The sequence below is a fragment of the Eriocheir sinensis genome, chromosome 59 (assembly GCF_024679095.1).
Source record: "Eriocheir sinensis breed Jianghai 21 chromosome 59, ASM2467909v1, whole genome shotgun sequence".
Taxonomy (NCBI): domain Eukaryota; kingdom Metazoa; phylum Arthropoda; class Malacostraca; order Decapoda; family Varunidae; genus Eriocheir; species Eriocheir sinensis.
Window position 1 is genome coordinate 5,489,475 of NC_066567.1, and position 12,500 is coordinate 5,501,974.

A 12,500-nucleotide genomic window follows, 5' to 3' on the forward strand; every position below is an offset into this window, starting at 1 on the left:
TAATAATAAGAAGAAGAAGAAGAAGTAGAAAACATATATAACAACTGGTTCACAAATATGACAGTGGATGAATGGAACAAATTAAGCCGATGTGAAATTAGTGGAGCCACGATTAAGGGTTTGGTAACGAGGTTCTCTAGATTTATGGGTGGGGAGGAGACACGGGGAAGAACTGTCTACCTGGGGATGCCGTGCACAGACCAACCCGCCTCTCTGGGACTGGGGAAAAAGAAAAAGAAAACTGGAAATGGAAAGAAAGGAAAAAAAATCTGAGCTGGAGTCGGAAAGAAAGGGAAAAATATGAAACTGGAAAGAAAGGAAAATAACTTGATAGGAACGAAATGAAAAGAAGAAGTATGAAATGGAAAAAAATGAGCTGGAGTCGGAAAGAAAGGGAAAAATATGAAACTGGAAAGAAAGGAAAATAACTTGATAGGAACGAAATGAAAAAAAAAGAAGCATGAATTGGAAGGTAGGGAGAAGTAGCAATAGGCACTAGAAAATGGGGAAAAAAACTACGATTGGAGAGGAAAAAAACTTAGAATGTAAACAAGAGATAAAAATGTGAATGCAAAAAAAGGAATATACAGACGTAATCGGAAAGAAAGAACAAGGCGTAATTAAAGTCAGACGAGTTGAGAATACCACGCCGTGACAGATAAGGGCGATAAGGATAATGTTAGAAGAAAGCAACACTAAAAAAAAGAAGCAACGGAAATGAGAGATAAAGAAGAAAAAAACCCAGTGAAGTGAATAATGATATGAATGAGAAAAAAATAAAGGAAGAAAAAAGTGAAAAAAAAGCAGTGATGGGAAGGTAAGGTCAAGGGATACTGAACATATGGAAATGAGACTACTTATGAGAGATAAAGAAGAAAAAAAACCCAGTGAAGTGAATAATGATATGAATGAGAAAAAAATAAAGGAAGAAAAAAGTGAAAAAAAAGCAGTGATGGGAAGGTAAGGTCAAGGGATACTGAACATATGGAAAGAAAAGGTTAAAGTTGGAGGAAAAAAGAAGCAGCTAAAGAATGTAAATAAAAGATGAAAATATGATTGGAAAGAAAGGAAAACAAAGAAGCTGTGAATGAAAAAAAAGGACAAGGAGTACGAAACCTTATCACCCACCAAAAGACAGACAATATGGGACAGGAAAAATGGACACGGCACTGAAGGCGTAAAGCACTGAACCAATGGAAAGAAATGACTATAGGATCGGAAAAAGTAAAGGACAAGAAGTAAAGGAGTAAGCAAAGTAAGGAGTCCTATCTCCCACCAGCAGACAGACTAAATGAGATCGGAAAGAATGGACAAGGCACTGGATGAATGGACAAAAAGTGACCGTATGGGATCGTAAAGAGTAAAGGGCAAGGAGTAAAGGAGTGAAGTAAGACCCCTGACATTCACCCAGGAAGTCCCACACCAGCAGGCAGACTATTGAGGATCGTAAAGAGTAAAGGAGTGAGGAAAGTACGACCCCGACACTCACCACGAAAACCAGACAAACACCTAAGTTCAGGGTGAAGCGTATAAGAGCGCACGGTGAAGTAACTTAAGTGCATGTTGTGAAGTATAAAAGTGTGGAGAAGGAGGACCTAAGAAGCGATACAAAGCGTTACAGGTCAAAAGAACTAAGAAGAAAGAGAAGAAGAAGAAGAAGAAGAAGAAGAAGAAGAAGAAGAAGAAGAAGAAGAAGAAGAGGAGGAGGAGGAGGAGGAGGAGGAGGAGGAATAACTACAATTTTCCCATTTACGATTACGCCGGACAGAAGTACTTGATAAGAGAGAGAGAGAGAGAGAGAGAGAGAGAGAGAGAGAGAGAGAGAGAGAGAGAGAGAGAGAGAGCAGCAGACAAACTACAGAGGATCGTAAATAGTAAAGGACAAGGAGTAAAGGAGCGGGGAAGACATGACCCCGACACTTACCACGAATACCACACCGTGAGGAAGTTCCCCACCAGCAGGCAGAAGGTCCACCTGTAGTGCATGCGCAGCACCAGGCCGTCGCATGTCGCCGAGCATATTTGATTGGCCCGGCTCTTGATCACATTGAGGACGCTGCTGAGGATGGAGCGAATGTCCACGCTGCCCGCACCGATGGACGGCATCCTCGCTCCTGCGGATGGGAAGGGGACGTTAGGAGGAGGTGGTGAAGGATGGGAGGATAAGAGGCACAGAAGAATTGAGAACAGGATGTGGAGGGAGAAGGGAAAGAGACGCTAAATGATTGAATGATAGGGGAAAATGAGAGGAGGCGGTGAAGGATGGGAGGATAAGAGGCACAAGAATTGAGAAGAGGATGTGGAGAAAGAAGGGAAAGAGACACTAAATGATTGAGTGATTGAGAAAAATGAGAAGAGACGGTGAAGGAGGAAAAGAAGACATGAAAGATTGGGAGGAGTAAGTGGAGGAAGGATTAGGGGCACTGAATCATTGGGTGGAGGAGATGGAGGAAGGAAAAAAAAATACTGAGGGGTAGAGAAGAGGAGGAGGTAGAGGAAGAAAAAGAAAAAGGGAAGAATTAAGAAGAAGAGGAGGTGAAAAGATCTGGAACAAGGAGCTGAACGATTAAGATGAGATAGCAAGGGATTGGGAAGAGGAGGCATTGATGATTAGGAATAGAAGCATCAAGGGATCATAACAAGAAAAAGGACATTGGGGAACAGGAAAGAAGGAACATGGAGGATTAGAAAGAAGGGAAACTGAGGGATTAGAAAAAAAGACGTGATTGGGGAGACACACATGTACTAGAGAGGAGATTCGAAGTCAACAGTGAGGTTAGAGAAGGAGGAAAACTAGGGATTGGGGAGCAAGTGAGAGAAAGTGAAAGAAAGTAAAGGAAGGGAAAGAAAGGGAATCAAGTAAAATGAGGGGAAGAAAGTGAAAGAAGGTAAAGGAAGGGAAAGAAAGTAAAGAAAGGGAAAGAAGGTAAAGGAAAAGAAAGAAAGGGAAAGAAAGTGAAAGAAGGTAAAAGAAGGTAAAGGAAGGGAAAGAAAGCAAAGGAAGGGAAAGAAAGTAAAGGAAGGGAAAGAAAGTGAGGGATTGAGACAAGAGGAGAGAAGGGATGAGTAACAGCAATCACGAGGAAGGGGGGAATGAAGGGGAGTTTTCAAGAGGGATTTAGAGGAAGGGGAGAGGGGAGATGAAGACCCATGAGAAGAGGGGAGAGTATGCTAAGGGGAGACCGTATCAGCATGGGGAGATAAGAGGGTAGAGGGTAATAGATGAAAGGGGACAAGGGATTCGTTGTTATAAAGGGATTTGAGGGGAAGACCGGATGCTGCATGGGATAAGAGGAACAAAAAGAGCGTTAGAGAGAAGAGGAGGAGGAAGAAGAAGTTTTGTGGAGAGGGGAAAGGGGAAGAAAGGGGGTTGAAGAGGGGACTTTCTGACTTAAGGGGGGAAGGGAAGAGTAAGGGGAGGGAAAGAGAATGAAAGAGTAAAAATGAAGGGTAAGAGGAAGAAGGGTTTTGTGAAGAGGGAAAAGGGGAAGAAGAGGGGAAGTGAAGGAGGGAAAGGGGACTGTTACTGACCTAGGGGGGATGGGGAGGGGTGTAAGGAGTAACGTTGCTAGGGAAGGAAGGGGAAGGGAATGAAGGAGTGAAAGTGAAGGGGAAGAGAAAGAAGGGATTTTGTGAAGAGGAAAAGATGAAGGAAAGGGGAAATTAAGGAGGGAAAAAGGGGGAAAAGGGGCACTGCAATTGACTTAAGGGGAAGGAGAAAGGAGAATGAGAACAAGGCGAGGAGGAGAAGAACGAGAACGAGAGAAGAAGGAAAATGATAACGAAGACAAGGAAGTGCAAAGGGAGGAAGAGGAAGAATTAAGGAAGGGAAAGAAAGTGAAGGAAAGCAAAGGAAGGGAAAGAAAGTAAAGGAAGGGAAAGGAAGGGAAAGAAGGTAAAGGAAGGGAAAGAAAGTAAAGGTAGGGAAAGAAAGGGAAAGGGAAAGAAAGTAAAGGAAGGGAAAGAAAGGGAAAGAAAGTAAAGGAAGGGAAAGAAAGGGAAAAAGTAAAGGAAGGGAAAGAAAGTGAAAGAAAGTAAAGGAAGGGAAAAAAGGTAAAGGAAGGGAAAGAAAGTGAAAAAAAGTGAAGAGTGTGACTGTTACGAAGGGGAAAGAGCGGAAATAGTGTAGCATTGAAAAAAAAGAAAGGGGAATGAAAAGAATGATAAGAATGACGGAAAATAAGTAACTGACGGAAATGAGAGAGCGGGAAATAAAAAAAACACAGAGGAGAGAAAAAATAAAGATAAGGACGATAAGGAGAATGTTAATAAAAAAATACCAATAAAAAAAGAAACAAGGCAAATGAGATAAAGAAAAAAAATAGTAAAGTAAATATTAATAACAAAAAAAAAAAAACAGAAGGGACATTAAAAGAACATTATGAAAAAAAAATCAGAAAGTATTATAAAAGAAGTTACGCGGTTGAAAAAAACAAACAAAAACAAACAAACACAAACAGGGTCAGCAGTACGTATGAATCAGACCCACGTTTTATGACCTTCGTATGAAGACAAAGAGAGAGAGAGAGAGAGAGAAGAAGATAAATAAGAAAATCACGAATCACGGTGAGGAGAAAAACGAAGGCAACGATGAAGAAAGAGAGGAGGAGGAGGAGGAGGAGAATAAAAGGGGAATAAAGGGAGAATAAAAGGAGGCAACCCACGACTGTACTTCTCGTCCCGTTACTGTGGGTGCGTGCGTGTGTGTGTGTGTGTGTGTGTGTGTGTGTGTGTGTGTGTGTGTGTGTGTCCCTCCGGCATCCCCCACCCATAACCTTGAACCTCCCATCGCCCCCCCCTTGTATTGAACACACATACACACAAAAAAGAAAGAAAAAAAAAACCATGGGTGAAAAAAAGTTAAGAATATTGTCCAGTCAGCCCGAGGCGCGGCAGGTGCGGGAGTGGGCTACTCCGGGACACCCCAAGACACCCCATGACACAATAACCCGCAGGAGCACCCCAGATCCAAGAATATACAGGGAGACATTTAATTTCCAGAACACTTCCCCCTCCCCTCAGGACACCAAGCTATGGGACTCCCCCAGGATTTTCCAAGACTCAAGAAGCTCCCCAGAACACAGAACTCCCCCCCCCCCCCCCCTCCAGGAAGACCCCCGATCCAAGAACACAGGACACAAATTGATTTCCAGGACTCTTCAGGATACAGGAACCCCTAGGATTATTAAAGACTCAAAAAGCTCCCCAGGTCACAGGACTCACCCCCCCCCCCCTCAGGGCACCGAAACCCCCCCCAGGAAGACCCCAGAACAGTGATTTTATGAACGTCAACGAAAAAAGAATCTCACACGTGGACTCCCCTGTGTGTGTGTGTGTGTGTGTGTGTGTGTGTGTGTGTGTGTGTGTGTGAAGGGGCAGGACCTCACACCCCCGGAACACAATCTCCCCCTGCGGCATACAGGCGATGTCTCCCCCACCCCCGGACCAGGTGGGTGGGGGGCGACAGGTGGTGGGCAGGTGGTGGGTAGGTCACTTGGCGGTGCGGGACACCACCACCACCACCACCACCATCACCACCACAAACACCAACACCACTTCTACCTTATCATCACCACGGACACTGACATCACTGGTCTATGCACATCACTAAATCCAGCGTCATCCCCAACCACCACAAAAACAACAACATCCACCACAACACAGCGGGATGGGTAAACAGAACCACAACCCACGTGTCACTATCTCTGCTTGCGTTCCCTGCCAACACGTGGGGAGGCAGGCAGAACACACAAGGGGCCGAGGCTACACACGAGGGCCTCCCGTGTCTCCCATTCTCCCGGCTCCGACCCGCTAGGTACTGGGGACTGGCACTCACCGACACAATCCTCACGGGGCGGCGGCCGAAGAGACACTGCGGTCGGCGGAGTGGTGAGCACCGAGGAGGATAGCTGGCGGTGGCCTACGTAGAGCTCTTCAAGATGCCAGCTGCCCCCAGATTTTTGATATATATATATATATATATATATATATATATATATATATATATATATATATATATATATAGAGAGAGAGAGAGAGAGAGAGAGAGAGACCTTCCGCCCCAGACTCCCTCTCCCCCCTCCATCCCTCCTCTCTGTATGTCCCTCCATCCTCTCTCACTCTTCTCCTACCAAGTGATGATGCAGAGAGAGAGAGAGGAGGGATAAAGAGGAGAGAGAGGAGGGATAAAGAGGAGAGAGAGGAGGGATAAAGAAAGAGATCCTCCACTATCTCTCCTCTACCTCCTCCTCCTCCTCCACCTCATTCCCTCCCTCTCTTTATTCTCTCTCCTCCTTCCACTTATTCTCCCCCTCCTTACTTCTTGTTATTCCACTTACCACCTCTGCCCCCCCTCTCTCTCTCTCTCTCTCTCTCTCTCTCTCCTCACTTCATCTCTCTTACCTTCCTCTCTTCTCTCCTTATCTCCGGTCAGTTTCCCATCCCCTACCTTGCTCCTCCCTCCTTTCCTCTGCCTCTGTTCCCTCCCAGTAGCTCCCCTCCCTCCTCCCCTTGCCCTCCCCCTGCCCCCCCTTTCCTGTGCCCAAGTGACGTAGTCTTTCGTCATTGCTCGCCTCCTACACTTCAATCAAGCGACTTAGGGTTTTACCTGCTTAAACTTCATGGTGTTCTCTCTCTCTCTCTCTCTCTCTCTCTCTCTCTCTCTCTCTCCCTCGACTACCGGTTATCATGCAGTTTCTTCACATTTACGATTACTTCCCGGTAGGTTTACACGTTTATTTTCCTGTAAGTGATTTGTTTCCTGATTAGTGACGTAAACGAAGGTCCGGTTTCAATGTAAAGTTTGGGCTAGTACGTTGTAGCTGCACGTGGCCTCAAAGCGCATATCCACCACATTACCCCTTGCGTCCGTGGTGGGTTAACCTGGTAGCAGCGACGGGCCAAATTTGTGTCTTTACCGTGTACCAGCGACGGACCACATTTTTGTCATGATATAAACCCCCCAAAATAGACGATGCATAAACTGATCACAAAATGCGTTGATATATATTATGAAGTGGTTTGCAAGAGCGATGATTTTTTTCTCATTAATTTGCTTAGAGGGGCCTTTAAGAAACATGATCCCCGCAGCTACCGGGTTAAAGATCCGGTTTGATTGTTGATTGTTTCTTTATTCTAACATCCTCATCACACACACACACACACACACACACACACACACACACACACACACACGCACACACACACACACACGTCTCTTCATCTCGCGTCACTCTCATCCCCTCCTCCTTCAGCAGCCTCTCACGTGTACTCTTCATTAATTACAGGTAACACGGGTTCTAATTGCCTGCTGTTGCTATACGTCTTAACGGGTGTGATTACTGAGGTGCTGCCCGCGTCTCCTTAGCTTTGAGGGCACAGGTGTTTGGACAAGCCCCGGAATTTACTTAGGAAAAAAAAACAGCAAGATCCGGATGTAATTAATATGATTGCTTAGAATAGTATCACCGTTTACGTCAGTGAGTTAGTAATGTTTGTTTTATTTTCCTTGTTTTTGGTCTATTTTAAGGTATCTGGACACCTTTCCTCCCGAAATTGACCTCTCCTTCGGCCACCTCTTTGGATTCTTTTTAGGAGCAGCGAGTAGCGGGCTTTTTTTCTTTTATTATTGTTTCCTTTTTTTGTGCCCTTGAGCTGTCTCCTTTGTTGTAAAAAAAAAATACGAAGAGGTCACGAACTTAGGTATGTGTAATTCCGAAGTATTTAAATTTTTACCTTCCACAACAACGACAACAGGAACAACAACAACAACAACAATGATAATAATGAAATACCAATGCATCGTGAAAAAATGCCATTGTATCATTCACTAAAATCAGCTGTTTACCAAATATTCTCCTTGACTTTATACTTTTTTTTCTTTTTCTTTTATAGACTGATTTTTTTGCATGTTTTGAACGAAGCAAAGTTAAGGACGGTGAATGTGTGTGTGTGTGTGTGTGTGTGTGTGTGTGTGTGTGTGTGTGTGTGTAGACTTGTAGAAGAATGTGAGTGGAGGTGGTGTGTAGGCTTGTGTGTGTGTGTGTGTGTGTGTGTGTGTGTGTGTGTGTGTGTGTGTGTGTGTGTGTGTGTGTGTGTGTTGGTCTTCCCCACACAGTAACAACTAAAGAATGACCTTGCGATGTTTTTGTTATGGAAACGTGTTGGTAAGAGAGAGAGAGAGAGAGAGAGAGAGAGAGAGAGAGAGAGAGAGAGAGAGAGAGAGAGAGATTCCAAAATAACCACAAAACAAAGCCTTGAGTGAATCATAACATAACAACTCAAGTGGCGAAGTAATATAATCCATTTCTCCTTCACTTCTCTCCTTCCTTCATTCCTTCTCTCCTTCCTTCTATCCTTCACGCTAAGCAATTTTCATTCATTTATTTTCTCCTTTTCTAATCCTTCATTCTCTTAATCTTTCCTCTTCTTCTTTTCTCTCTTCTCCAATCTTCATTCAATATCTACTTTCTCCTCCTATTCTATCCTTTATCATCCTTTCTTCTAAACTTTCTTCATCTTCCTTCATTCTCTTATTCTTCGTTCAATTTCTACTTCCTTCTTTCTTTCCTTCCTTTCCTTCCTTCTTCCTTCTCTTGACCTTGTCCCCATTCTTAAATTATCTCATTCTATTCCTCTTTTTCTCTCTTCCTTCCTTCCATTCCTTTCATCCATCTATTTTTCCATTCTCGTCTACTTTTTTTCTTTCTTTCCACTCTTTCCTTCCCTCTTACTTCTATTGATCTTTCTTCCATTCTTAAATTATCTCATTCTATTCCTCTTTTTCTCTTCTCCCTTCCATTCCTTTCAACCATCTATTTTTTAAAGATTCTCGGTTTCTTTTTTCTTTCTTTTCACTTTCCTTCATTCTTCCTTCTTTTGGTCTTTTCTCCATTCTTAAATTATCTCATTCTATTCCACTTTTTTCATTTCCTCCCTTCCACTCTTTTCATTCATCCACTTTTCCATTCATTCCTCTCCTCTTTTCTTAGTTTCATCCACCTGTCCTTTCTTCATTTCCTCCACTCTTTTCATTCATCCACTTTTCCATTCATTCCTCTCCTCTTTTCCTAGTTTTTAATCCACTCTCCTTCCTATTTGTCTTCCGTCCGGTCACTCCACTCCCTCTTCCTTCCTTTCTCAGAACAATAACGTTCCCTACACAACGTTCCCTTTCCTCTCCTCCTTTCTTTCTTTCCCTTTTTATTTTTCCTTCTTTCTCTTCTTTTATTCCACCCTTCCCACCGAATATGTAGTTAATAAGTAAAGAGATACAGGACATAGACAGGCAGACAGATATACAGACAGACAGAGGGACATACAGACAGACAGGTTGACAGACAGACAAACAGACAGACAGACAAAACCGGACCTAAAGATGAGACAAACCGCTTCTTTGGACCATAAAAACATCACTTAAAGAGAAAACCGATGTCCTCCTCCTCTTCCTCCTCTTCCTCCTCCTCCTCCTCCTCCTGCTGCTTCTTTTCACTTGTTTTCTCTTCCCCGAACTTGCTTTCCTTCTTTCTCCTCTTACTGGTTATCGATTTTGTCCTCCTTCTCCTCCTCCTCCTACTCCTCCTCTTCCTCCCCTTATTTTATCTTCTCTTTCTCTCCTTCTCTTTCTCTCCTCTCCTTTCCTGTTTCTTCTTGTCCTCGTCATCATCGTTTTTTTTCCTATCTTTTTTCGTTTTGTTCTTGTTACCACTTCCTTTCTTTTTCTCCGTCTTTTTTTTCTCTCTTCCTCTGCTTCCTCTCGTTCTTTTATCCTTCTTCACGTTTTACATCCTTTTTTTTATTTTTTTATTAGTTTTTTTCCTTCTTCACGTTTTTCATCCTTTTTTTTATTTTTTTTTATTTACTTTTTGTTTCTTACTTTTCATGCTTTGCTTCTTCTTCCTCTTTTTCTTGTACTTCCTTCCCGTATTTTTTTTTTTGTATATGTTTTTTGTTTGAGTGTGTGTGTGTGTGTGTGTGTGTGTGTGTGTGTGTGTGTGTGTGTGTGTGTGTGTGTGTGTGTGTGTGTATGCAGAATATCATCATTTCCTTTTGCATACAATAAGAGAGAGAGAGAGAGAGAGAGAGAGAGAGAGAGAGAGAGAGAGAGAGAGAGAGAGCGCATCACCATGACCACCACCACCACCACCACCACCATATTCTATCTTATTAAAGGCGGTACGTGAAGGCGGCAACCACACTTTACAACACCCATTTTACTGCCACCGAAAAAGCAAAAAGCAAAAAAAAAAAAAAAAAAAAAGTAAAAAGAAAACGCAAATAGCCATGACTTTAGGAATAGGCAGAGCGGTGGTGGTGGTGGTGGCGGTGGTGGTGGTGGCGGTGGTGGTGGTGGCGGTGCTTTACCTGTCCAATAAATCCCCTCTTCCTCTTACCTGTTGGCACTGATTACAGGTGGGACAGGTAGGAGGAGGGAGGAAAATAGGGTGGGAGGGAGGGATGGAGGGAAAGAAATGGAGACAAGAAGGTAGGAGCGAGGAAAATGGAAGGAGGGAGGGAGGGAAAGAAGTACAGACAAGAAGGACGGAACGAAGGAAGAGGAGGAAAAGGCGTAAATAAGTGGATGAGAGAGAAAGGGAAAGAAAAGAGAGAAGGAAAAAAGCAGAGATGAAAAGAAAGAAAAGAAGAGAACGGGGTAGATAGGAGGAGAAGAGAAAGGGGAGGATTAGAAGAAGGGAAAAACGTAGAAGTAAGAAGAAAGGAAAGAGGAGAGAAATATACAGAAACAGATAGAAAAAGGGGAGAAAGGGAAAGAAAACGAAGAGAAGGAAGCAGAGGGAGAAGGAAAGACGGGATGAACAGAGGGAGGGAGAGAGGCAAGAAGAGGAAAGGAAGGAGAGCGAGGTAAAGAAAGAGGAGAAAGGAAGACTGGAATATAATGAAAAGGGAGAAAGAAGGAAAGATGAAAGGAAGAAAGAACCAAGGAAGGATGGAAAGTGGAAGAGAGAGAGAGGATAGAAAGGAAAGAAGAAAGAAAATAAAGGAAGAAAGAGAAATGAATGGAGAATAGGACAAAGAAAAGGAAGGAAGAATGAGTGAATGGATACTAAACTCGCTACTACTACTACTACTACTACTACTACTACTACTACTACTACTACTACTACGACTACTACTGCTGCTACTGCGCCACTTATCACTCGTCTCCCCTCCCCCCCTTTTAATGTTACCCACGCTCCCGTTGATGCTGACGTGTGTGTGTGTGTGTGTGTGTGTGTGTGTGTGTGTGTGTGTGTGTGTGTGTGTGTGTGTGTGTGTGTGTGTGTGTGTGTGTGTTATGCGTGTCCTGAATCTGACTATCATACACTCTCTCTCTCTCTCTCTCTCTCTCTCTCTCTCTCTCTCTCTCTCTCTCTCTCTCTCTCTCTCTCTCTTATCTCCGAGCACGTTGCCTATTCACTTACTTATCTTAGTACTTAATCCTATCAACGAGAAAGCGAAAGAGAGCGAAAGAGAGAGAGAGAGAGAGAGAGAGAGAGAGAGAGAGTTGGGACTGGATGCTGCTTAGGGGGAGGAGGAGGAGGAGGGAGGAGGAGGGAGGAGGAGGAGGAGGAGAGAGGAACACGGGGATGTGGTGACTTCCTGTCAACCCTTCTCTCTCACCTCCACCTCCACAACCACCACCACCATCATCACCGCCAGCATCACCATCACCACCACAGACTAAAAACGTGGTGATGCAGTTTTTTGGTGGTGATGGTGGTGGTGGTGGTGGTGATGGTGGTGGTGGTGGTGGTGATGATGGTGGTGGTGGTGGTGATGGTGTTTGTTTTGGTGTCTGTTTGTTTGTTTAATGTGTTGTTGTTTTGATTCTTGTTTTTTTTTATTATATCTTCAATTTCACGATTCAGCTTTTTAAAATTTTTCGACTTATGATTCTGTTATTTTGTCTTTCATTTGTGTTCCTTTTTTTAATCAATCTCTTTTTACACGTTTTTAACACGTATCCCTCTTTTTATCCAGTAAGTACCATGTTATTTTTTCATATATATATTTCTCTACATTTATTTTCTTTGCGCATCGTCACCAACACTTTTTTTCTCGTCCACCTTCCTTTTTCCGTCTTTTCTTCAGTGTGTTTATCTACTTTCTAACACGTCTCTACTTTTTATACTTTTTTCTTCACCAGGAACTCAATACATAACTTTCTGTATTTCTGTATTTCTTTCAATATGTTTACACTATTTTGCTTTCTAACACCTTTTTTTCCATTTTTTTTGTAGTTTTCCTTCCACCAGAAACTCAACACGTCTCTGAAATATTTGTTTGCGGTTGAGTGAAAGGAAAGAAAACACATCGAAAAGAAATAAAAGAAAGTGTATAGAAAATGAAATGGAAACAGCTCAACACTCTCAACTGTTTTCCTTCCTTCGCTTCGTCACCTGTAATTCTTTCCTCTTCATATCCTATTCATCTACGTCGTCATTTCCTATACACTTTCCTTTATTTCTTTTCGATGTGTTTTCTTTCCTTTCACTCAACCG

The 12,500-nt window shown here is 43.1% G+C and overlaps 1 protein-coding gene across 5 annotated transcripts in view; it reads right to left on the minus strand.

The window, feature by feature from the left end:
* The window catches only part of LOC126985430 (innexin inx2-like), a 101,820-nt gene that overhangs the window by 5,467 nt on the left and 83,853 nt on the right, over positions 1-12,500 (minus strand). For 4 of the 5 annotated variants that reach the window (XM_050840296.1, XM_050840295.1, XM_050840294.1 and 1 more), the window contains exon 2: positions 1,925-2,114. In XM_050840296.1, the coding sequence (XP_050696253.1) occupies positions 1,925-2,114 (190 nt within the window). Of the gene's footprint in view, positions 1-1,924; positions 2,115-5,836; positions 5,957-12,500 lie in introns of those variants that run through there. The other variant, XM_050840297.1, reaches the window with a different exon arrangement.